Source organism: Cyprinodon tularosa, unplaced genomic scaffold (genome assembly GCF_016077235.1).
Source record: "Cyprinodon tularosa strain WSP-4 unplaced genomic scaffold, ASM1607723v1 ctg557, whole genome shotgun sequence".
Lineage (NCBI taxonomy): Eukaryota > Metazoa > Chordata > Actinopteri > Cyprinodontiformes > Cyprinodontidae > Cyprinodon > Cyprinodon tularosa.
This window is the reverse complement of record NW_024039293.1, coordinates 394,180-417,811: the sequence shown is the minus strand read 5'-3', so window position 1 is coordinate 417,811 and position 23,632 is coordinate 394,180. Positions and strand designations below refer to the sequence as shown.

General features: G+C 44.5%; 1 protein-coding gene across 5 annotated transcripts in view; it reads right to left on the bottom strand.

Annotated features, from left to right (window-relative positions):
- myt1la (myelin transcription factor 1-like, a) overlaps nucleotides 1–23,632 on the bottom strand; it is a 53,677-nt gene that overhangs the window by 21,547 nt on the left and 8,498 nt on the right. For all 5 annotated transcript variants that reach the window (XM_038305371.1, XM_038305370.1, XM_038305375.1 and 2 more), the window contains exons 4-8: nucleotides 18,620–18,653; nucleotides 17,887–17,949; nucleotides 4,575–5,032; nucleotides 1,563–2,154; nucleotides 1,007–1,416 (exon numbers count right to left, since the gene is read on the bottom strand). In XM_038305371.1, coding sequence (XP_038161299.1) covers nucleotides 1,007–1,416; nucleotides 1,563–2,154; nucleotides 4,575–5,032; nucleotides 17,887–17,949; nucleotides 18,620–18,653 — 1,557 coding nt within the window. The remainder of the gene's footprint in view (nucleotides 1–1,006; nucleotides 1,417–1,562; nucleotides 2,155–4,574; nucleotides 5,033–17,886; nucleotides 17,950–18,619; nucleotides 18,654–23,632) is intronic.

The following is a 23,632-nucleotide window of genomic DNA, read 5'->3' as shown; positions in this document are numbered from 1 at the left end:
ACCGGGTTCCACCCCCTGATGGGTAATTCTACCTGGTTCTACCCTCTGACGGGTAATTCTACTGGGTTCCACCCTCTGACGGGTAATTCTACTGGGTTCCACCCTCTGATGGGTAATTCTACTGGGTTCTACCCTCTGATGGGTAATTCTACCTGGTTCTACCCTCTGACGAGTAATTCTACCTGGTTCCACCCTCTGACGAGTAATGCTACCTGGTTCTACCCTCTGACGGGTAATTCTATCCGGTTCCACCCTCTGATGGGTAATTCTACCTGGTTCTACCCTCTGACGGGTAATTCTATCCGGTTCCACCCTCTGATGGGTAATTCTACTGGGTTCTACCCTCTGATGGGTAATTCTACCTGGTTCTACCCTCTGACGAGTAATTCTACCTGGTTCCACCCTCTGACGAGTAATGCTACCTGGTTCTACCCTCTGATGGGTAATACTACCCGGTTCCACCCTCTGATGGGTAATTGTACCTGGTTCCACCCTCTGACGGGTAATTCTGCTGGGTTCCACCCTCTGACGGGTAATTCTGCTGGGTTCCACCCTCTGACGGGTAATTCTACCTGGTTCTACCCTCTGACGGGTAAATCTACTTGGTTCTACCCTCTGACGGGTAAATCTACCCGGTTCCACCCCCTGATGGGTAATTCTACCCGGTTCCACCCTCTGACAGGTAATTCTACTGGGTTCCACCCTCTGATGGGTAAATCTACCTGGTTCCACCCTCTGACAGGTAAATCTACTTGGTTCCACCCTCTTATCAGTGAGAACTTAACTGGGTTCTCTGAAATGTGAGCTATACTTGGTTCCACATATTAAAAAATTGGTCAAAATGTTTACAGTATTTTGTAACATGTTTTGTTGTTGTTTATCAGCAATGACTCTAAACCTAAAGAAAGACTAAATGATCTGACAAAACCCTAGCCAGAAGCGAAAGGTCTAAAAAGACCTCAGCATAGTGTTAATCCCACCCCTCCCAGTGTGTATGTGTATCTACCTTTAGGGTAGTACGCCCTTTTCAGCCCATCCGGATGCATCCTGGACTTGCGTTCTTCTGCAGCGATAGTAAGCCTGGGGCTGTGCTCCCCGTGGACACGGTGATGATGCTGATCACGACGGGGCATTGTGTGTTCTGAGATCATCCGATCTCTCATCACCTTTGCTCTCTCAGATTCAAGGGCGATGGCTTTCTCTAGCAGCGACAGGTTTCCCTTGGCCATGTCAAATGTGTCATCGGAGCGGTCTGACGCTACAGATGTGGTGTCCTCGTCGCCCTCCTGACTGTAGCTGTAGCCTCTTGATGCTGGACTCAGTTGCTCATCCAGCTTCATCAGGTTCAACATCTCAGAGTAGCTGCGCTCCACTGGTCTGGAATCCTCCTGAATTCCTTGTGGATAGGTGTCATACCTAAGAGGGAAAGCCCAGTGAGGATTCAGCAGGTCTGTATTAGTTCCCTGAGCCAGCCAACCAACAAAACAAGAAAGCAAGACAACTACCAACAAACACAGAACCAACATACAGACCAACTTGTTTGGAGTTAAGAGTAATCTCACCTGTTCAGGTGCTGCATCACCTGCTGGTCCACTGCTTGTTGGACGTAGCTACTGTGCAGGATTGGTCGGTCCGATGGTGGTGACTCACTCAGTTTTTTTGCCAAATCGAAGCATTGATTCCTCAGACACTCCAGACTGCTCAGACACACCTCCTCTCCACCTCCCTCCGTCTGGCCCCGGACCCCCTGGCCCCGCCCATCCTCCACAAAAGCGCTCTCTGAGTATCCGTCCTCAGGCAGCATGGTGCCATGACCTTGAGCCAGCAGCTTCAGAGAGTCCACCGTCTCCCTGACCACATCGCTGTCCAGGTCTACACTCAGGTCACCTTGCCTATCGTCCTGCTCACTGCCCTCATCATCCTCATCATCCTCCCCAGCGCTGTTGGAGGAGTTGCTGTTCATCTCGGATTCGGTCATGGCCTGGTAGGCAGCATCTTCTGCAATCTTACCGAGATTGAGCAGCGACTTTGCAACCAGCTCGTCGTAGTTCTCGTATTCTTCTCGGGGGGCGTTTCCAATGGTGCAACTGTTGTTGTTGTTGTCCTTCTGGATTGAGTTGAGCTTTGATTGTCCGCTGTGTTTGTACTGGTTCTCTGTATTTGGCACACAAAGCAAAATGGTTTAGTCTTATTACACCTGTTTAAACTAATCACCAGTTTCTTAAACTGAGGTACATCTGGTTTAAAACATTGGATTATAGAATAGAAATAAGCTTTATTGCCTTAGAGCGGGTAAATCTACCAACACAGTCCTACTGATGTAGGCCAGTAAGACAGAGTGCTGATTTTTTGTCACAGAACCAAAGCAGAGAAATAGCCAGGATGGAAATGATGCCAGAAACCTTTGCTGCTCCTCCATAATGAGGAACCACCTTTACTTTGTCCTAAATTGGAACCAACAATGGACATAAGAAATGTGTCAGGACTGTCACTCATTGCAGGATTCTCCACAGGTTCCACAGGAAAAAGGACTGAGTTCTGATTGGAGCCAAAGACTCATCAAGGGAAAAAAAAATCAAGAATAATTTTGCTTGAATGAAGAAACACCATGTGCTAATTTCTTGTTAAATAAGAGACGTATCATCCAGAAAATGAAGGCAAAAACAGAAAAAAAACGTCATACTGTAAACTTATGTCGAAACTCAAACATTTCTGTCAACTAAATCAACTTCTGTAAAGAAATACTGTAAAAATATTAAACCATATTCAACTTTAGAGTTCATCACTTGTTTTGTTTATTCAAATAGGTTGACTTTATTTAAAGATTAAACCTTTTATTCAATGTTTATATGTTACTTTTAAGTCCAAGTTAGTCTAAACATTTCTTGTCATCATTTACAGACTTGTTTGTTATGTTCACAAATCTTTGAAACCATGAGGTTGGTTGACTGAAGACAGTGTCAGTTTTAAAGTTCAACTAACCTAAAACATCTTCCTATTTAGCACCCAACTGATGGATCGTACCGACCGTACTGATGCTGCTCTAGCTGCGCGGTTGAAAAGTGGATCTGATTCACGTTGGGCGGAGCTACCATATCCTTTCTTTGCCTGTAACAATGGCGGATGTGGGCGTGCAGGTGGCAGCGGGGTTAGTGCGCACAACCATGTACGAAACTTTTTTATTGACAGTGTCTTTTCTGGCAATAAGAATAATTGTCTTGATGCCAAAAACAGCCCAACAGATTTTACTTTCACAAGTGGAGCAGTACGGCTATCGCCATAGTGTTCCGATGATTTATGCATCAAAATAGCTTTATTATAATTATGCAGGGAGTTTTACAGATTAAGTGGACACTGCAATGTAAATAGAACAGGAAAGAAAAAACAGAAAAAGGGAGAAAAGATTAAAGAAAGAGGAGATAAAAGGCAGACAACGATAAAACATCTTCAGTCTGCTTCATCACCTGCAAAGAGATGGAAACAGAACAGCAGAACCAACGGACATGGTATAAGAGATATAATAAAGTAGCACCTAGATACTATTGCTGAAGTATAAGTAGTATTATTTAATCTGACATGTACTCTGTGGTACCTGAAGATCAGAATATGGGCTTTCTGTATGGAAGTGAATCTCTGAGTACCTGGAACCAAACACCTGTAGTTTGTAAGAGTGCACAAGAAAAAATGCTCAATAGTGGTTGAGCATTAGCGCTAGCAGGTTCCCAATGGGAAATTCCATTGGGACCAAGTAGCACTAAATTGGTGACTTAGAAACGACGCTGTCAAGGAACGCTATGGACAGCGGAAACATGCAAGAGGAGGAGAGTTTAGTGTCGGAGGTCGTGGATAAGTCTCCTCCGTCATCCATTTTTTATTTAGAGGAGGAAAGCGGGGACGAAGATGTTGTGGAAGAGGACGCCAGGGCGGCAGAAGCTTGGTTTGGTGTAGAAGGCTTCCAGCCGTACATGTTTGAGCCCTTGCCTCGCAACGCTGCCAGTTCTGTTAGCTCTACGCCTGCCGAAGACACAGACGTCCATCCCCGTGAACACTGGGACGCAACTCAATGGGAAAGGAAAGGATTCTGGTTTCAACCGTTGCGTATATTAGCTGCGACACATGAATCAAGATGCTATGACCGAAAACATTTGATTGACAGATGACCGTTGATATATGATTGGCTGAATTTAGGTGTTCAGGCTGACGTAGAACTAACTGGCCTGCAGAAGATAATGAAAGAAAACGCAGATTTTAAGACAGGATTTTTTTTTAATTGAAATTTTCTAAATTTTGGGACGACATAAAGAGAACATTTATATACATGTTTAAGCCAGAATGATTTTACATTTGACTTCCCTTCAACTTTGACTCAGGCATGTATGATATTTCTCAACTATAATAAATTATTGCAAACTTAAAATCAATTATTTAACGCTTCAGTATGATTTTACTTCAGCTTATGGACCAGGGGGGCGGGATTAACAGGACATGTCTGAGAGCCTCAGAACTCTGCAGCTGGTTCTGATGGTTCACAAAAGACTGAGACGAACAGAACCAGAACCGGCACCAGAACTCACCTTGAAGCAGATTCCGTTCCCCCTCCTCCTCCTCTTCCTCCTCTGCCTCATCCTCCGGCTCTTCCTCATCATCACCGTCCTCCTCATCCATCCCCTCCTCCTCTTCGTCTTCTTCCTCCTCCTCCTCTTCCTCCTCCCGCTCATCTCCCCCTCTCATTTCTGTTCTCTCCAGTGGCATCCCTTCCTCTTCTTCTTCCTCCTCCTCCTCCTCTTCCTCCTCAGGATCCTCGTTGTCCTCAGAGAACTCTTCCTCCGCCGCCTCCTCTTCCTCCTCTCCCCTCTCCTTTCTCTCCCGTCCTACCTCCACAGTTTCGTTCTGATAAGTGCCGAAGGCTCCGGTTGCCTCCTCCTCTTCCTCTCCCTGGCAGGGGCTGATGAAGGGCCTCCTCTTAGCCGCCGGTTCCGGTGTTTGCTTGTCCAGAGTCTTCCTCTTCTTGGCCAGCGGACATCCATAGATGCTGCAGAAAGAGAGGGAAGATCCAGAGCTGATAAATGTCCTTTAAATGATTCGTCTCCTGGATTCATCATGAAATCATCAGAACCGTTTTAAAAGCAGGAACCGATCTGAGAACGTCTGTTAAATAGTGATTTTGATTCAGTCTGCTGCAAAGAGCAGCAACACTCCCTGATCAGTAGCAAACTGTATAAACATTCAGCATTCATCCACATTACTGTCAGAACCTTTACTTTTATTAAGAAGTTTTACAAAATTCTATTTTGTTTTTGATTTTCTTTTTTTTTTCCTGTGTTATTTGCTTTCATTAATTATGGAACAGATTTCTCCCCATATCCCTGATAATGGTTTGGTTTGAAGCCGGTGTTCTGTCAGATCAGCATACCGCTTTATCCCTTTAGTTTATCTCTTTAGTTCATCCCTTAAGTTTTGTATGAATAGACTTTAAACTACTTCCACGGGTGTGAATTCCTTTATTTATGTACAGAAAAACAATTTAATTACTTACTTTTTGGTGTTTTTTGAAGCGTATGGCGATCTGACCTTAAACTGTTTGGTTTATACATGACTAAACGGATAGACGCCCGATAAGGTAGTTTAAAGTCTATTTTTCCTACAAAACTGACTATAGGTATGCCGGTCTGACTATATGTATGCCGGTCTGACTATAGGTATGCCGGTCTGACTATAGGTATGCCGGTCTGACTATAGGTATGCCGGTCTGACTATAGGTATGCCGGTCTGACTATAGGTATGCCGGTCTGACTATAGGTATGCCGGTCTGACTATAGGTATGCCGGTCTGACTATATGTATGCCGGTCTGACTATAGGTATGCCGGTCTGACTATTTGTATGCCGGTCTGACTATATGTATGCCGGTCTGACTATTTGTATGCCGGTCTGACTATAGGTATGCCGGTCTGACTATTTGTATGCCGGTCTGACTATAGGTATGCCGGTCTGACTATTTGTATGCCGGTCTGACTATATGTATGCCGGTCTGACTATATGTATGCCGGTCTGACTATAGGTATGCCGGTCTGACTATTTGTATGCCGGTTTGACTATAGGTATGCCTGTCTGACTATATGTATGCCGGTCTGACTATAGGTATGCCGGTCTGACTATTTGTATGCCGGTCTGACTATAGGTATGCCGGTCTGACTATATGTATGCCGGTCTGACTATATGTATGCCGGTCTGACTATATGTATGCCGGTCTGACTATAGGTATGCCGGTCTGACTATAGGTATGCCGGTCTGACTATTTGTATGCCGGTCTGACTATAGGTATGCCGGTCTGACTATAGGTATGCCGGTCTGACTATAGGTATGCCGGTCTGATTATAGGTATGCCGGTCTGACTATAGGTATGCCGGTCTGACTATATGTATGCCGGTTTGACTATAGGTATGCCGGTCTGACTATAGGTATGCCGGTCTGACTATAGGTATGCCGGTCTGACTATAGGTATGCCGGTCTGACTATATGTATGCCGGTTTGACTATAGGTATGCCGGTCTGACTATAGGTATGCCGGTCTGACTATAGGTATGCCGGTCTGACTATATGTATGCCGGTTTGACTATAGGTATGCCGGTCTGACTATAGGTATGCCGGTCTGACTATATGTATGCCGGTTTGACTATAGGTATGCCGGTCTGACTATAGGTATGCCGGTCTGACTATAGGTATGCCGGTTTGACTATAGGTATGCCGGTCTGACTATAGGTATGCCGGTCTGACTATAGCTATGCCGGTCTGACTATATGTATGCCGGTTTGACTATAGGTATGCCGGTCTGACTATAGGTATGCCGGTCTGACTATAGGTATGCCGGTTTGACTATAGGTATGCCGGTTTGACTATAGGTATGCCGGTCTGACTATATGTATGCCGGTCTGACTATATGTATGCCGGTCTGACTATATGTATGCCGGTCTGACTATAGGTATGCCGGTCTGACTGTTTGTATGCCGGTCTGACTATAGGTATGCCGGTCTGACTATATGTATGCCGGTTTGACTATAGGTATGCCGGTCTGACTATAGGTATGCCGGTCTGACTATAGGTATGCCGGTCTGACTATAGGTATGCCGGTCTGACTATAGGTATGCCGGTCTGACTATAGGTATGCCGGTTTGACTATAGGTATGCCGGTCTGACTATATGTATGCCGGTTTGACTATAGGTATGCCGGTCTGACTATATGTATGCCGGTCTGACTATATGTATGCCGGTCTGACTATATGTATGCCGGTCTGACTATAGGTATGCCGGTTTGACTATAGGTATGCCGGTCTGACTATAGGTATGCCGGTCTGACTGTTTGTATGCCGGTCTGACTATAGGTATGCCGGTCTGACTATAGGTATGCCGGTCTGACTATAGGTATGCCGGTCTGACTATATGTATGCCGGTCTGACTATAGGTATGCCGGTCTGACTATAGGTATGCCGGTCTGACTATAGGTATGCCGGTCTGACTATATGTATGCCGGTCTGACTATAGGTATGCCGGTCTGACTATAGGTATGCCGGTCTGACTATATGTATGCCGGTCTGACTATATGTATGCCGGTCTGACTATAGGTATGCCGGTCTGACTATATGTATGCCGGTCTGACTATAGGTATGCCGGTCTGACTATAGGTATGCCGGTCTGACTATAGGTATGCCGGTCTGACTATTTGTATGCCGTTCTGACTATAGGTATGCCGGTCTGACTATATGTATGCCGGTCTGACTATATGTATGCCGGTCTGACTATATGTATGCCGGTCTGACTATATGTATGCCGGTCTGACTATAGGTATGCCGGTTTGACTATAGGTATGCCGGTCTGACTATATGTATGCCGGTCTGACTATATGTATGCCGGTCTGACTATAGGTATGCCGGTTTGACTATAGGTATGCCGGTCTGACTATAGGTATGCCGGTCTGACTATTTGTATGCCGGTCTGACTATATGTATGCCGGTCTGACTATAGGTATGCCGGTCTGACTATATGTATGCCGGTCTGACTATAGGTATGCCGGTCTGACTATATGTATGCCGGTCTGAATATAGGTATGCCGGTCTGACTATAGGTATGCCGGTCTGACTATAGGTATGCCGGTCTGACTATAGGTATGCCGGTCTGACTATATGTATGCCGGTCTGACTATAGGTATGCCGGTCTGACTATATGTATGCCGGTCTGACTATAGGTATGCCGGTCTGACTATAGGTATGCCGGTCTGACTATAGGTATGCCGGTCTGACTATATGTATGCCGGTCTGACTATAGGTATGCCGGTCTGACTATAGGTATGCCGGTCTGACTATATGTATGCCGGTCTGACTATTTGTATGCCGGTTTGACTATAGGTATGCCGGTCTGACTATAGGTATGCCGGTCTGATTATAGGTATGCCGGTCTGACTATAGGTATGCCGGTCTGACTATAGGTATGCCGGTCTGACTATATGTATGCCGGTTGACTATAGGTATGCCGGTCTGACTATAGGTATGCCGGTCTGACTATAGGTATGCCGGTCTGACTATATGTATGCCGGTTTGACTATAGGTATGCCGGTCTGACTATAGGTATGCCGGTCTGACTATATGTATGCCGGTTTGACTATAGGTATGCCGGTCTGACTATAGGTATGCCGGTCTGACTATATGTATGCCGGTTTGACTATAGGTATGCCGGTCTGACTATAGGTATGCCGGTCTGACTATAGGTATGCCGGTCTGACTATATGTATGCCGGTTTGACTATAGGTATGCCGGTCTGACTATAGGTATGCCGGTCTGACTATAGGTATGCCGGTTTGACTATAGGTATGCCGGTCTGACTATATGTATGCCGGTTTGACTATAGGTATGCCGGTCTGACTATATGTATGCCGGTCTGACTATATGTATGCCGGTCTGACTATAGGTATGCCGGTCTGACTATAGGTATGCCGGTTTGACTATAGGTATGCCGGTCTGACTATAGGTATGCCGGTCTGACTATTTGTATGCCGGTCTGACTATATGTATGCCGGTCTGACTATAGGTATGCCGGTCTGACTATAGGTATGCCGGTCTGACTATATGTATGCCGGTCTGACTATATGTATGCCGGTCTGACTATAGGTATGCCGGTCTGACTATATGTATGCCGGTCTGACTATATGTATGCCGGTTTGACTATAGGTATGCCGGTCTGACTATAGGTATGCTGGTTTGACTATATGTATGCCGGTCTGACTATATGTATGCCGGTCTGACTATTTGTATGCCGGTCTGACTATAGGTATGCCGGTCTGACTATAGGTATGCCGGTCTGACTATTTGTATGCCGGTCTGACTATAGGTATGCCGGTCTGACTATAGGTATGCCGGTCTGACTATAGGTATGCCGGTCTGACTATATGTATGCCGGTTTGACTATAGGTATGCCGGTCTGACTATAGGTATGCCGGTCTGACTATAGGTATGCCGGTCTGACTATAGGTATGCCGGTCTGACTATATGTATGCCGGTCTGACTATAGGTATGCCGGTCTGACTATAGGTATGCCGGTCTGACTATAGGTATGCCGGTCTGACTATATGTATGCCGGTTTGACTATAGGTATGCCGGTCTGACTATAGGTATGCCGGTCTGACTATATGTATGCCGGTTTGACTATAGGTATGCCGGTCTGACTATAGGTATGCCGGTCTGACTATATGTATGCCGGTTTGACTATAGGTATGCCGGTCTGACTATAGGTATGCCGGTCTGACTATAGGTATGCCGGTCTGACTATATGTATGCCGGTTTGACTATAGGTATGCCGGTCTGACTATATGTATGCCGGTCTGACTATAGGTATGCCGGTCTGACTATAGGTATTGCGGTCTGACTATTTGTATGCCGGTCTGACTATATGTATGCCGGTCTGACTATAGGTATGCCGGTCTGACTATATGTATGCCGGTCTGACTATAGGTATGCCAGTCTGACTATATGTATGCCGGTCTGACTATAGGTATGCCGGTCTGACTATATGTATGCCGGTCTGACTATAGGTATGCCAGTCTGACTATATGTATGCCGGTCTGACTATAGGTATGCCGGTCTGACTATATGTATGCCGGTCTGACTATAGGTATGCCGGTCTGACTATATGTATGCCGGTCTGACTATAGGTATGCCGGTCTGACTATATGTATGCCGGTCTGACTATAGGTATGCCGGTCTGACTATAGGTATGCCGGTCTGACTATAGGTATGCCGGTCTGACTATATGTATGCCGGTCTGACTATAGGTATGCCGGTCTGACTATAGGTATGCCGGTCTGACTATAGGTATGCCGGTCTGACTATATGTATGCCGGTCTGACTATAGGTATGCCGGTCTGACTATATGTATGCCGGTCTGACTATATGTATGCCGGTTTGACTATAGGTATGCCGGTCTGACTATAGGTATGCTGGTTTGACTATATGTATGCCGGTCTGACTATATGTATGCCGGTCTGACTATTTGTATGCCGGTCTGACTATAGGTATGCCGGTCTGACTATAGGTATGCCGGTCTGACTATTTGTATGCCGGTCTGACTATAGGTATGCCGGTCTGACTATAGGTATGCCGGTCTGACTATAGGTATGCCGGTCTGACTATATGTATGCCGGTTTGACTATAGGTATGCCGGTCTGACTATAGGTATGCCGGTCTGACTATAGGTATGCCGGTCTGACTATATGTATGCCGGTCTGACTATATGTATGCCGGTTTGACTATAGGTATGCCGGTCTGACTATAGGTATGCCGGTCTGACTATATGTATGCCGGTTTGACTATAGGTATGCCGGTCTGACTATAGGTATGCCGGTCTGACTATAGGTATGCCGGTCTGACTATATGTATGCCGGTTTGACTATAGGTATGCCGGTCTGACTATATGTATGCCGGTCTGACTATAGGTATGCCGGTCTGACTATAGGTATTGCGGTCTGACTATTTGTATGCCGGTCTGACTATATGTATGCCGGTCTGACTATAGGTATGCCGGTCTGACTATATGTATGCCGGTCTGACTATATGTATGCCGGTCTGACTATAGGTATGCCGGTCTGACTATATGTATGCCGGTCTGACTATAGGTATGCCGGTCTGACTATATGTATGCCGGTCTGACTATAGGTATGCCGGTCTGACTACAGGTATGCCGGTCTGACTATAGGTATGCCGGTCTGACTATTTGTATGCCGGTCTGACTATATGTATGCCGGTCTGACTATAGGTATGCCGGTCTGACTATATGTATGCCGGTCTGACTATAGGTATGCCGGTCTGACTATATGTATGCCGGTCTGACTATAGGTATGCCGGTCTGACTATATGTATGCCGGTCTGACTATAGGTATGCCGGTCTGACTATATGTATGCCGGTCTGACTATAGGTATGCCGGTCTGACTATAGGTATGCCGGTCTGACTATAGGTATGCCGGTCTGACTATATGTATGCCGGTCTGACTATAGGTATGCCGGTCTGACTATAGGTATGCCGGTCTGACTATAGGTATGCCGGTCTGACTATATGTATGCCGGTCTGACTATAGGTATGCCGGTCTGACTATATGTATGCCGGTCTGACTATAGGTATGCCGGTCTGACTATAGGTATGCCGGTCTGACTATAGGTATGCCGGTCTGACTATAGGTATGCCGGTCTGACTATATGTATGCCGGTCTGACTATAGGTATGCCGGTCTGACTATAGGTATGCCGGTCTGACTATAGGTATGCCGGTCTGACTATAGGTATGCCGGTCTGACTATAGGTATGCCGGTCTGACTATATGTATGCCGGTCTGACTATAGGTATGCCGGTCTGACTATAGGTATGCCGGTCTGACTATAGGTATGCCGGTCTGACTATAGGTATGCCGGTCTGACTATATGTATGCCGGTCTGACTATAGGTATGCCGGTCTGACTATAGGTATGCCGGTCTGACTATAGGTATGCCGGTCTGACTATAGGTATGCCGGTCTGACTATATGTATGCCGGTCTGACTATATGTATGCCGGTCTGACTATAGGTATGCCGGTCTGACTACAGGTATGCCGGTCTGACTATAGGTATGCCGGTCTGACTATTTGTATGCCGGTCTGACTATATGTATGCCGGTCTGACTATAGGTATGCCGGTCTGACTATATGTATGCCGGTCTGACTATAGGTATGCCGGTCTGACTATATGTATGCCGGTCTGACTATAGGTATGCCGGTCTGACTATATGTATGCCGGTCTGACTATAGGTATGCCGGTCTGACTATAGGTATGCCGGTCTGACTATAGGTATGCCGGTCTGACTATATGTATGCCGGTCTGACTATAGGTATGCCGGTCTGACTATAGGTATGCCGGTCTGACTATAGGTATGCCGGTCTGACAGAACAGCGGTTTCCCTCTGCTAACGTCGCAGACTGTAATTATATCACCATAGGGAGCGTCAGATTTTGTTAATTAGTTTTGTCTTTAATTTTACAGTAAAATGAACATTTCCTACTGGGAGGATTAAAGCTTTATGATCAACTTTGTTCATATTTACATTTGAGTAACAGTTTGGATTTATTCTCCTTAAATTATTAGCTGGTATTGCTATAAGACTATTTTAATAGCATATTTAGCCCCCAAAGACAAAACAAACAGGCCAAACTAGTTCAAACAAATCCAGTATAAACAGACCAGTGAAACCAGCACTGAAGAAGGATGATCTTCAATGGTTCCTGTCAGAACTTCTTTCCTCCTCCCTCATTGGGTCTTCGGATTTAATTGGACTTCTATCTCCTGATGCTTTAACATGTTCAGGTTCCATGTTCCTTACAGGAGAACCCAGCGTCTGGTTCGATCACTCTCTCCATAACTGTCCACAGACTCAGACACGGTCGGGTCAGAACCAGGACCCCACTGAACCGTCACTCTGGCTCCTGTTTCCATGGTTACCTGGAGTTTAATTAGAACCCCTGCAGAGCTTTGCTTTTCTATCGCCGCTGTGAAGCGTCGGCACCAAGTTCTAACGAGATTGAACCCGTCGGACCTCTTTGATCTGAGGGATGGGGTCGGTTCTGATGGCGGGCATCATGTCAGACGCGCGCACGGCGCCGCGCACGGTCGCAGTGTGAGAATCACGGCCAAGTCTGTGTGACTGCATTGGAGTGTATAAGAGCTGCGGGGGAGGGGCTATCCTATAGTGGTGGTTACCATGGAGACAGATCCTCTGCAGCATCCGAGCAGTGCTGTCGCTATGGTGACATCCTCCAGAGGGAAGGGGGAGGGGCGGGGGGGTTTATTGATCCATACCCAGTTATTGAGCAGATAAAGTTATTGATCATTTGCTGAGTTATCGATCAGATGCAGATTGATTGATCCCAGCAGGCTGAGGAGGAACATCAGACCAACATCCCACATCAGCAGCGTCACGGCAGCCTCAGCTGACCTGAGCTGAACTCTGCAGATCACACCAGCGGCTCTTCGCCAACACTATCAAAGAAAGATCCTCTATTGTCCCACAGTGGGGATGCTCACCCCACCGTAAAAATAACAAATTAGAAACCGGACAGTAAGAGCAAATTAAGAAAGTAGGAAAAATACTGGAGAGATTTCATGAAGACTGGGTGTAAGAAAAATCTGTTTACATACAGAGAAGAAAATAAGTATTTGAACACGCTGCTATTTTCCAACTTCTCCCAATTAGACATCATGGAGGGGATGAAATTATCATCATAGGTGCATGTTCACTGTGAGAAACATAATCTAAGCTGGCTTCTTCCTGGCGGCTACCCCCCCGGGCCCGGTCGGGGCTCCTCCCGAGGGTCCATGGGTCTCCGGGGCCCATGGCCGGTTCCACTTCAGGGTGGCTGTCTGCTGGTTGCCAGCGGAGCCCACTTGCTCGTTTGCGCGGTTCCTGGGGGCTTCAGCATTGTGGTTGCTGGGGGGGGGGGATCCTCTGGGCCATCTCTCCTCCTCCCTTGGTCTTGGGGTCCCTTTGGGCGTCTGGGGCTTTGGGTTTCCCAGCGCTGGACTCAGTGCTCTGGGGGGGGCGCCTCTTTGGCTCGTCACAACCACCACTGAGCATTTTTCCTTTGGATAAACTTTCCATGCACAACTGCACCCTCACAAACACCTGCAGGTGTTTGGTTCCAGGTACTCAGAGATTCACTTCCATACAGAAAGCCCATATTCTGATCTTCAGGTACCACAGTATACATGTCAGATTAAATAATACTAGTTATACTTCAGCTTTAGTATCTTTATTGTATCTCTTATATCCGTTGGTTGTGCTGTTCTGTTTCCATCTCTTTGCAGGCGATGAAGCAGACTGAGGATGTTTTATCGTTATCTTCCTTTTATCTCCTCTTTCTTTCATCTTTTCTCCTTTTTTCTGTTTTTCCTTTTCTGCTCTACTTACATTGCAGCGTCCGTATAATCTGTAATATTCTCTGCATTAATTATAATAAAGCTATTTATACGCATTAATCAAGCGGATCGCTATGGCGATAGCCGTACTGCTCCATTTGTGAAAGTAAAATCTCTTTTTGGCATCAAGACAATTATTCATGTTTTATTTGTTTTCTTTACAGTGTCCTGGCTGGCAATGTGGCAATAAGAATAATTGTCTTGAAACAAAAAAAAATTTTTTTTCTCTTTTTAACCAATTTTCTGTCAAGCTGATAGTTGGTTCTGTAAAAAAGATCCCATCAGATCAGTCGGTTCTAAAACATTCGGTCAGCCGGTCTGGTACCGACGTTCACGCTATATTTCAAGTTCTGTAAACCCCCTCCATCCTAAGCAGGTCTTCCCACCCAGACCTGATAACGCTGCCATCTGATTGGCTGACAGACTCCAGTAGAACCAGGAAAGCTCACTTTGGTCCAGTTAAAAGATCCGTCGTTGGATTTCTCTAGAAACTCTGAGTTACTGTGAGGTTCCAACTCATTAAGGAAGAGTAAAAGTGTCTTCAGCCTTCTTTAGAAGGTGGGAGCCTCTCTGGATCCATCATGCCTCTGAGCTTCTCGTTATCTCAAAGCTCTGTAGGCCTGGACTGTGGGGCCCCTGAGGGCCCCCTCCTACACAGCAGCTCCTCCTCACGGCTCAGATCGAGAAAACATGCATCACTCAGACATCAATAGCTCCTAAGGTCAGATGGTCAAAAGTCGCTGGAGTTTACGCCTCTGCAGCCTTGATTGAACCACAGATTAAGGAGATTTTCCACCATGTTTGGTTTCAGCAGGAAGTTAGAAAACATCACATGAAAAAAAATCAACCATCATTTACAGACGTTGGCTTAGAACAAAGTAAGGCCGTAGATTTCCATTTCCAAGGAAAGGTTGATATTAAATTTCACTGTATAATGAACTTTAATCATAGATTAACTTCATTGAATAATGATCCTGTTCAAAAAAATTTGATTAATACCAAAACTAAATTAGACGTAGTATGAACTCATGTTTTTTAATCCATTTGTTGTAGATGTTGATAGAAGTGGGCAGATTGTCCATCTCTGGTGCGTTTGGACTCCTCCCAGTAGATCTGCTGAACATGAGGCTGGTTAGGATGCAGGTAAGGAAGCATTCACATTCTCTGATTTTTATTTAACAAATATTTTTAGTATGGATTTTAGTCCATCTTTTAAGAATGTGGCTCATAACAGGAGGATCTTCTCTACAGGTTTAGATGATGATGCACGATATAATCGGCCCCCTATCGGCATCGGCCTTAAAACTGAATATCGGACATCGGCCACCCCACCGATATTTAACCCGATATTTGATCAGCTTCTGAGTTTCTAAAGTCTAAAAAAAAAAAAAAATACTTCTTCTTCTTCCTCAAAAACTTCTTTTTTACAGACTTAAAAACTTCTAAAGACGAGGGAAAAAATATTGATCCATTAAAATATCCCAATATCTTCATATGCTGATATATTGCCATTTAAAAACACCATATCAATCTCTTTTACTAATGAAATATTGCTATATGTCATCGTTATGCTACGAAATCCCCCGGAAATTCACCAAATGTTGCCATATTTTTATATGTTGATATATTGACGCGGTATCGATCTATTTTACTAACAAAATCTCACAAGAATTTGCAAAATATCACGAGAGTTTGTAACAGAACGATGAAATTTCACCAGATTTTGAAAGTATAATAGATCGATACCGCGTTTTTAAAAATCTATTTGATATCAGCGTATGAAAATATATTTGAGTATATTATTTTTCAAAGTGTCAGAAATGGATAACAAAACTGCTATTTTCAATGACTACTTATTTTTGTCCAGCTTTAACATCGGTATCGATATCGGTTATCGGCTACATGAGTTTTAAAATATCGGCATATCGGATATCGGCCAAAATCCCAATATCGTGCATCCCTAGTTTTAGATGATGATGTATTTGATCTGAAGCAAGAACTAGCTGCTGTTTATAAGATGAACAGTAAAAAGACTTTTATATTGGATTGTGTTTTGGTTTTATAACTTCATTATGTAGTGTGAAATATTTACTATATGATTGCAAAGCTGTGAAAACATTTTCAATCGCTGCACACAGATACAGCTCAAAATGTACGATGAAACTGCAGGATTTAAAAGTTGAACGTCGGACTCACCGCTGAGAGATGGCGCTGGTTGCTCTCGTCAACCTGGAGGAAGAAGAACTCCCTTGTTTGCACATCAGCAGTGCTCAAGGTTCTGGTAATTCGATTCATAGCTCTGCTTTAACAGCAGGATTTATCCACCAACACCTCTGGATAGCTGAACCAACTACCAGTTTTAGTCCGTGAGGCAGACACCCTGTCTACTTTTAAGGCTAGGCTTAAAACTTTCCTTTTTGATAAAGCTTCTAGTTAGAGTGGCTCAGGTTATCCTGAGCTATCTCTATAGTTCTGCTGCTATAGGCTTAGACTGCTGGAGGACATAGGGACCCCTTTTTCATCATTCTGCTTCATTCTATCTCTATTCTCCCACTCTGCAGAATCTGTTAGTTCAATCTCTAACGTTCTGCTCTCTCTGCTTTTTCTCATAGTAGCTTCATCTGGTCTGTTCCTGTTTGGCTGTGACTCCATCCTGGAGAGAAATATCAGCTGTGCTGCTGCCATCAACACCTTTGTTTCTAGATGTTGGAGCTTGGCCTGTTTTCCAGTGTAGTCCTGTTTCTCTGACTGTGACTAACTGGATGTGCTCTCTTCATCCTCTGACATGGGAGCTGGCTCGGAGCTCGTCTGCCTGGCTGTGTGTTTCCTGGACGCCTTTTGTATCTATGCTTCTTTTTCTATGTCTGCTTCTGTCTCCTTGAACCCCAGTGGGCCTCAGCAGATGGCCGCTCACACTGAGCCTGGTTCTGCTGGAGGTTTCTTCCTATTCAAAGGGAGTTTTTCCTCTCCACTGTCGCTACAAGCATGCTTAGTGTGAGGGATTGCTGAAGAGTCAATGAGTCGATGCAATCAGCTGGTTTTCCTTAGATAGAAAACTTTGAATCAATCTGACTGGATGATCTGGTGAACTGGAAAGTGACCTGAGATGATGTGAATTGGAGCTATAGAAATAAACTGAATAGAATTGAATGGACTGACTGTCCCACCTGTTTGATGTTCTCCTGACCTTAAGATTCCTGATCAGGAGGTGACCCTGAGAGGCTAACTGCCCCTCATTAAGCCCTGTTTACTACACAAAGCAAGACGCAGCATGGGGCTGAATCTCAGCTCCACAGAACCTTCTTTACCAGGAGCAACGTGACCAAACATAATCCAACCCAGACGGCCGTTCTTCATTTAAACTCCAGTTAAAGGATGTATGAAGATTACGAATGATGGAAAAGTACCTGCGGTGTCTGGCGTACTTCCCGCTGACATGGCCGCTGCCGTCACATCCGGGGGTGGGACAGCTGAGGAGGAAAGACACAACAAACATCAGGAGTCGGAAAATAATCACTTCGATAATAGAGGGAGAAAAGGTCTGAAACATCTGTAAACATCAGGAGCCGAGTCCCGTAACAAACTGCTGCTTTCTGCAAACACTCACAGAAACAGCTTTAGTTTTTCTCAGAAACAAACCCTTTCTGATGTTATTAGAAACCAACCGATCCAGATGATGACTGCAGCGACTGCTGCTCTAACCGGTTCCCCGCTCATTTGATTGCAGCTCAAACAGAATATGTTGTTTACAGTGAAGCGCTGACCCGGATCAAACCGGGATCAGCTTTAATCTGCTGCACACACCGATGTCTGTCAGCTGATGATAAATGGGAAGAAGTGAAGCAGAAACTCTGACTTCATGCGAGGCGCCCCAACGTAGCTGGCTGAGGTTTAGAGAAGATCAAACATGGAGGATTACTGAAAATGTTTCTGTTATTGTTCTTTAGAGGAGCAAGAACTCTGCCTCAGCGAAGATGCAGCTTTATTCTGCTTAGATCATCTGGACCAGATGGGTGACCACAGTGGATGAAACCACCCAAATATAGATGCAGATCTAGGTGGCATGGTCTACAATGAGTTGGACAATCAAACAATACAGAGATGACAAACAGTGATGGAGATCAGCAGAAGCTTCCTTACCTGAACAGCTCCTGTGTCACTGCTTCCACAGCAGCTTCAGATAAACAGAGAAAGTCATGATTAAAGCATCAGTTAACCTAAGAGATATCCAACGGTCAATAAAGAAAGTAACTAACAGCTGAGTAACAGGAACTAACAGCTCAGTAACAGGAACTAACAGCTCAGTAAGAGGAACTAACAGATCAGTACCAGGAACTAACAGCTGAGTAACAGGAACTAACAGCTGAGTAACAGGAACTAACAGCTGAGTAACAGAAACTAACAGCTCAGTAACTGGAACTAACAGCTCAGTAACTGGAACTAACAGCTCAGTAACAGGAACTAACAGCTCAGTAACAGGAACTAACAGCTGAGTAACAGGAACTAACAGCTGAGTAACAGAAACTAACAGCTCAGTAACAGGAACTAACAGCTCAGTAACAGGAACTAACAGCTCAGTAACAGGAACTAACAGCTGAGTAACAGGAACTAACAGCTGAGTAACAGAAACTAACAGCTCAGTAACTGGAACTAACAGCTCAGTAACTGGAACTAACAGCTCAGTAACAGGAACTAACAGCTCAGTAACTGGAACTAACAGCTCAGTAACTGGAAATAAAAGCTCAGTAACAGGAACTAACAGCTCAGTAACTGGAACTAACAGCTCAGTAACTGGAACTAACAGCTCAGTAACTGGAACTAACAGCTCAGTTACAGGAACTAACAGCTCAGTTACAGGAACTAACAGCTCAGTTACAGGAACTAACAGCTAATTAACAGGAACTAACAGCTCAGTAACTGGAACTAACAGCTCAGTTACAGGAACTAACAGCTCAGTAACTGGAACTAACAGCTCAGTAACTGGAACTAACAGCTCAGTAACTGGAACTAACAGCTCAGTAACTGGAACTAACAGCTCAGTTACAGGAACTAACAGCTCAGTAACTGGAACTAACAGCTCAGTAACTGGAACTAACAGCTCAGTTACAGGAACTAACAGCTCAGTAACTGGAACTAACAGCTCAGTTACAGGAACTAACAGCTCAGTAACTGGAACTAACAGCTCAGTAACTGGAACTAACAGCTCAGTTACAGGAACTAACAGCTCAGTAACTGGAACTAACAGCTCAGTTACAGGAACTAACAGCTCAGTAACAGGAACTAACAGCTCAGTAACTGGAACTAACAGCTCAGTAACTGGAACTAACAGCTCAGTTACAGGAACTAACAGCTCAGTAACTGGAACTAACAGCTCAGTAACTGGAACTAACAGCTCAGTAACTGGAACTAACAGCTCAGTAACTGGAACTAACAGCTCAGTTACAGGAACTAACAGCTCAGTTACAGGAACTAACAGCTAATTAACAGGAACTAACAGCTCAGTAACTGGAACTAACAGCTCAGTAACAGGAACTAACAGCTCAGTAACTGGAACTAACAGCTGAGTAACAGGAACTAACAGCTCAGTAACTGGAACTAACAGCTGAGTAACAGGAACTAACAGCTGAGTAACAGGAACTAACAGCTCAGTAACAGGAACTAACAGCTCAGTAACTGGAACTAACAGCTCAGTAACAGGAACTAACAGCTCAGTAACTGGAACTAACAGCTCAGTAACTGGAACTAACAGCTCAGTAACTGGAACTAACAGCTCAGTAACAGGAACTAACAGCTCAGTAACAGGAACTAACAGCTCAGTAACTGGAACTAACAGCTCAGTAACTGGAACTAAAAGCTCAGTAACAGGAACTAACAGCTCAGTAACTGGAACTAACAGCTCAGTAACTGGAACTAACAGCTCAGTTACAGGAACTAACAGCTGAGTAACAGGAACTAACAGCTGAGTAACTGGAACTAACAGCTGAGTAACAGGAACTAACAGCTGAGTAACAGGAACTAACAGCTCAGTAACAGGAACTAACAGCTCAGTAACTGGAACTAACAGCTCAGTAACAGGAACTAACAGCTCAGTAACTGGAACTAACAGCTCAGTAATTGGAACTAAAAGCTCAGTAACAGGAACTAACAGCTCAGTAACTGGAACTAACAGCTCAGTTACAGGAACTAACAGCTCAGTTATAGGAACTAACAGCTAATTAACAGGAACTAACAGCTCAGTAACTGGAACTAACAGCTCAGTAACAGGAACTAACAGCTCAGTAACTGGAACTAACAGCTCAGTTACAGGAACTAACAGCTAAATAACAGGAACTAACAGCTCAGTAACAGGAACTAACAGCTCAGTAAGAGGAACTAACAGATCAGTACCAGGAACTAACAGCTGAGTAACAGGAACTAACAGCTGAGTAACAGGAACTAACAGCTGAGTAACAGAAACTAACAGCTCAGTAACTGGAACTAACAGCTCAGTAACTGGAACTAACAGCTCAGTAACAGGAACTAACAGCTCAGTAACAGGAACTAACAGCTGAGTAACAGGAACTAACAGCTGAGTAACAGAAACTAACAGCTCAGTAACAGGAACTAACAGCTCAGTAACAGGAACTAACAGCTCAGTAACAGGAACTAACAGCTGAGTAACAGGAACTAACAGCTGAGTAACAGAAACTAACAGCTCAGTAACTGGAACTAACAGCTCAGTAACTGGAACTAACAGCTCAGTAACAGGAACTAACAGCTCAGTAACTGGAACTAACAGCTCAGTAACTGGAAATAAAAGCTCAGTAACAGGAACTAACAGCTCAGTAACTGGAACTAACAGCTCAGTAACTGGAACTAACAGCTCAGTAACTGGAACTAACAGCTCAGTTACAGGAACTAACAGCTCAGTTACAGGAACTAACAGCTAATTAACAGGAACTAACAGCTCAGTAACTGGAACTAACAGCTCAGTAACAGGAACTAACAGCTCAGTAACTGGAACTAACAGCTGAGTAACAGGAACTAACAGCTCAGTAACTGGAACTAACAGCTGAGTAACAGGAACTAACAGCTGAGTAACAGGAACTAACAGCTCAGTAACAGGAACTAACAGCTCAGTAACTGGAACTAACAGCTCAGTAACAGGAACTAACAGCTCAGTAACTGGAACTAACAGCTCAGTAACTGGAACTAACAGCTCAGTAACTGGAACTAACAGCTCAGTAACAGGAACTAACAGCTCAGTAACAGGAACTAACAGCTCAGTAACTGGAACTAACAGCTCAGTAACTGGAACTAAAAGCTCAGTAACAGGAACTAACAGCTCAGTAACTGGAACTAACAGCTCAGTAACTGGAACTAACAGCTCAGTTACAGGAACTAACAGCTGAGTAACAGGAACTAACAGCTGAGTAACTGGAACTAACAGCTGAGTAACAGGAACTAACAGCTGAGTAACAGGAACTAACAGCTCAGTAACAGGAACTAACAGCTCAGTAACTGGAACTAACAGCTCAGTAACAGGAACTAACAGCTCAGTAACTGGAACTAACAGCTCAGTAATTGGAACTAAAAGCTCAGTAACAGGAACTAACAGCTCAGTAACTGGAACTAACAGCTCAGTTACAGGAACTAACAGCTCAGTTATAGGAACTAACAGCTAATTAACAGGAACTAACAGCTCAGTAACTGGAACTAACAGCTCAGTAACAGGAACTAACAGCTCAGTAACTGGAACTAACAGCTCAGTTACAGGAACTAACAGCTAAATAACAGGAACTAACAGCTCAGTAACAGGAACTAACAGCTCAGTAACTGGAACTAACAGCTCAGTAACAGGAACTAACAGCTCAGTAACTGGAACTAACAGCTCAGTAACAGGAACTAACAGCTCAGTAACTGGAACTAACAGCTCAGTAACAGGAACTAACAGCTCAGTAACTGGAACTAACAGCTCAGTAACAGGAACTAACAGCTCAGTAACTGGAACTAACAGCTCAGTAACAGGAACTAACAGCTCAGTAACTGGAACTAACAGATGAGTAACAGGAACTAAAAGCTCCGTAACAGGAACTAACAGCTCGGTTACAGGAACTAACAGCTAAATAACAGGAACTAAAAGCTTAGTACCAGGAACTTACAGCTCAGTAACAGCTCAGTTACAATAACTAACAGCTCAGTAACAGGAACTAACAGCTCAGTAACTGGAACTGACAGCTCAGTAACAGCTCCGTAACAGGAACTAACAGCTAAGTAAGAGGAACTAACAGCTCAGTTACAGGAACTAACAGCTCAGTAACTGGAACTTACAGCTCAGTAACTGGAACTTACAGCTCAGTAACTGGAACTTACAGCTCAGTAACAGGAACTAACAGCTAAGTAAGACGAACTAACAGCTCAGTTACAGGAACTAACAGCTCAGGAACTAACAGCTCAGTAACATGAACAAACAGCTCCGTAACAGGAACTAACAGCTCAGTACCAGGAGCTAACAGCTAAATAACAGGAACTAAAAGCTTAGTACCAGGAACTTACAGCTCAGTAATAGGAACTAACAGCTCAGTAACTGGAACTTACAGCTCAGTAACAGGAACTAACAGCTCAGTAACTGGAACTTACAGCTCAGTAACTGGAACTAACAGCTCAGTAACAGCTCAGTAACTGGAACTTACAGTTAGTAACTGGAACTTACAGCTCAGTAACAGTTCAGTAACAGGAACTAACAGCTCAGTAACAGGAACTAACAGCTCAGTAACAGGAACTAACAGCTCAGTTACAGGAACTAACAGTTCAGTAACTGGAAGTAACAGCTAAGTAAGAGGAACTAACAGCTCAGTAACAGGAAGTAACAGTTCAGTAACAGGAACTAACAGCTAAGTAAGAGGAACTAACAGTTCAGTAACTGGAACTAACAGCTAAGTAACAGGAACTAACAGCTCAGTTACAGGAACTAACAGCTAATTAACAGCTCAGTAACTGGAACTTACAGTTAGTAACTGGAACTTACAGCTCAGTAACAGTTCAGTAACAGGAACTAACAGCTCAGTAACAGGAACTAACAGCTCAGTAACAGGAACTAACAGCTCAGTTACAGGAACTAACAGTTCAGTAACTGGAAGTAACAGCTAAGTAAGAGGAACTAACAGCTCAGTA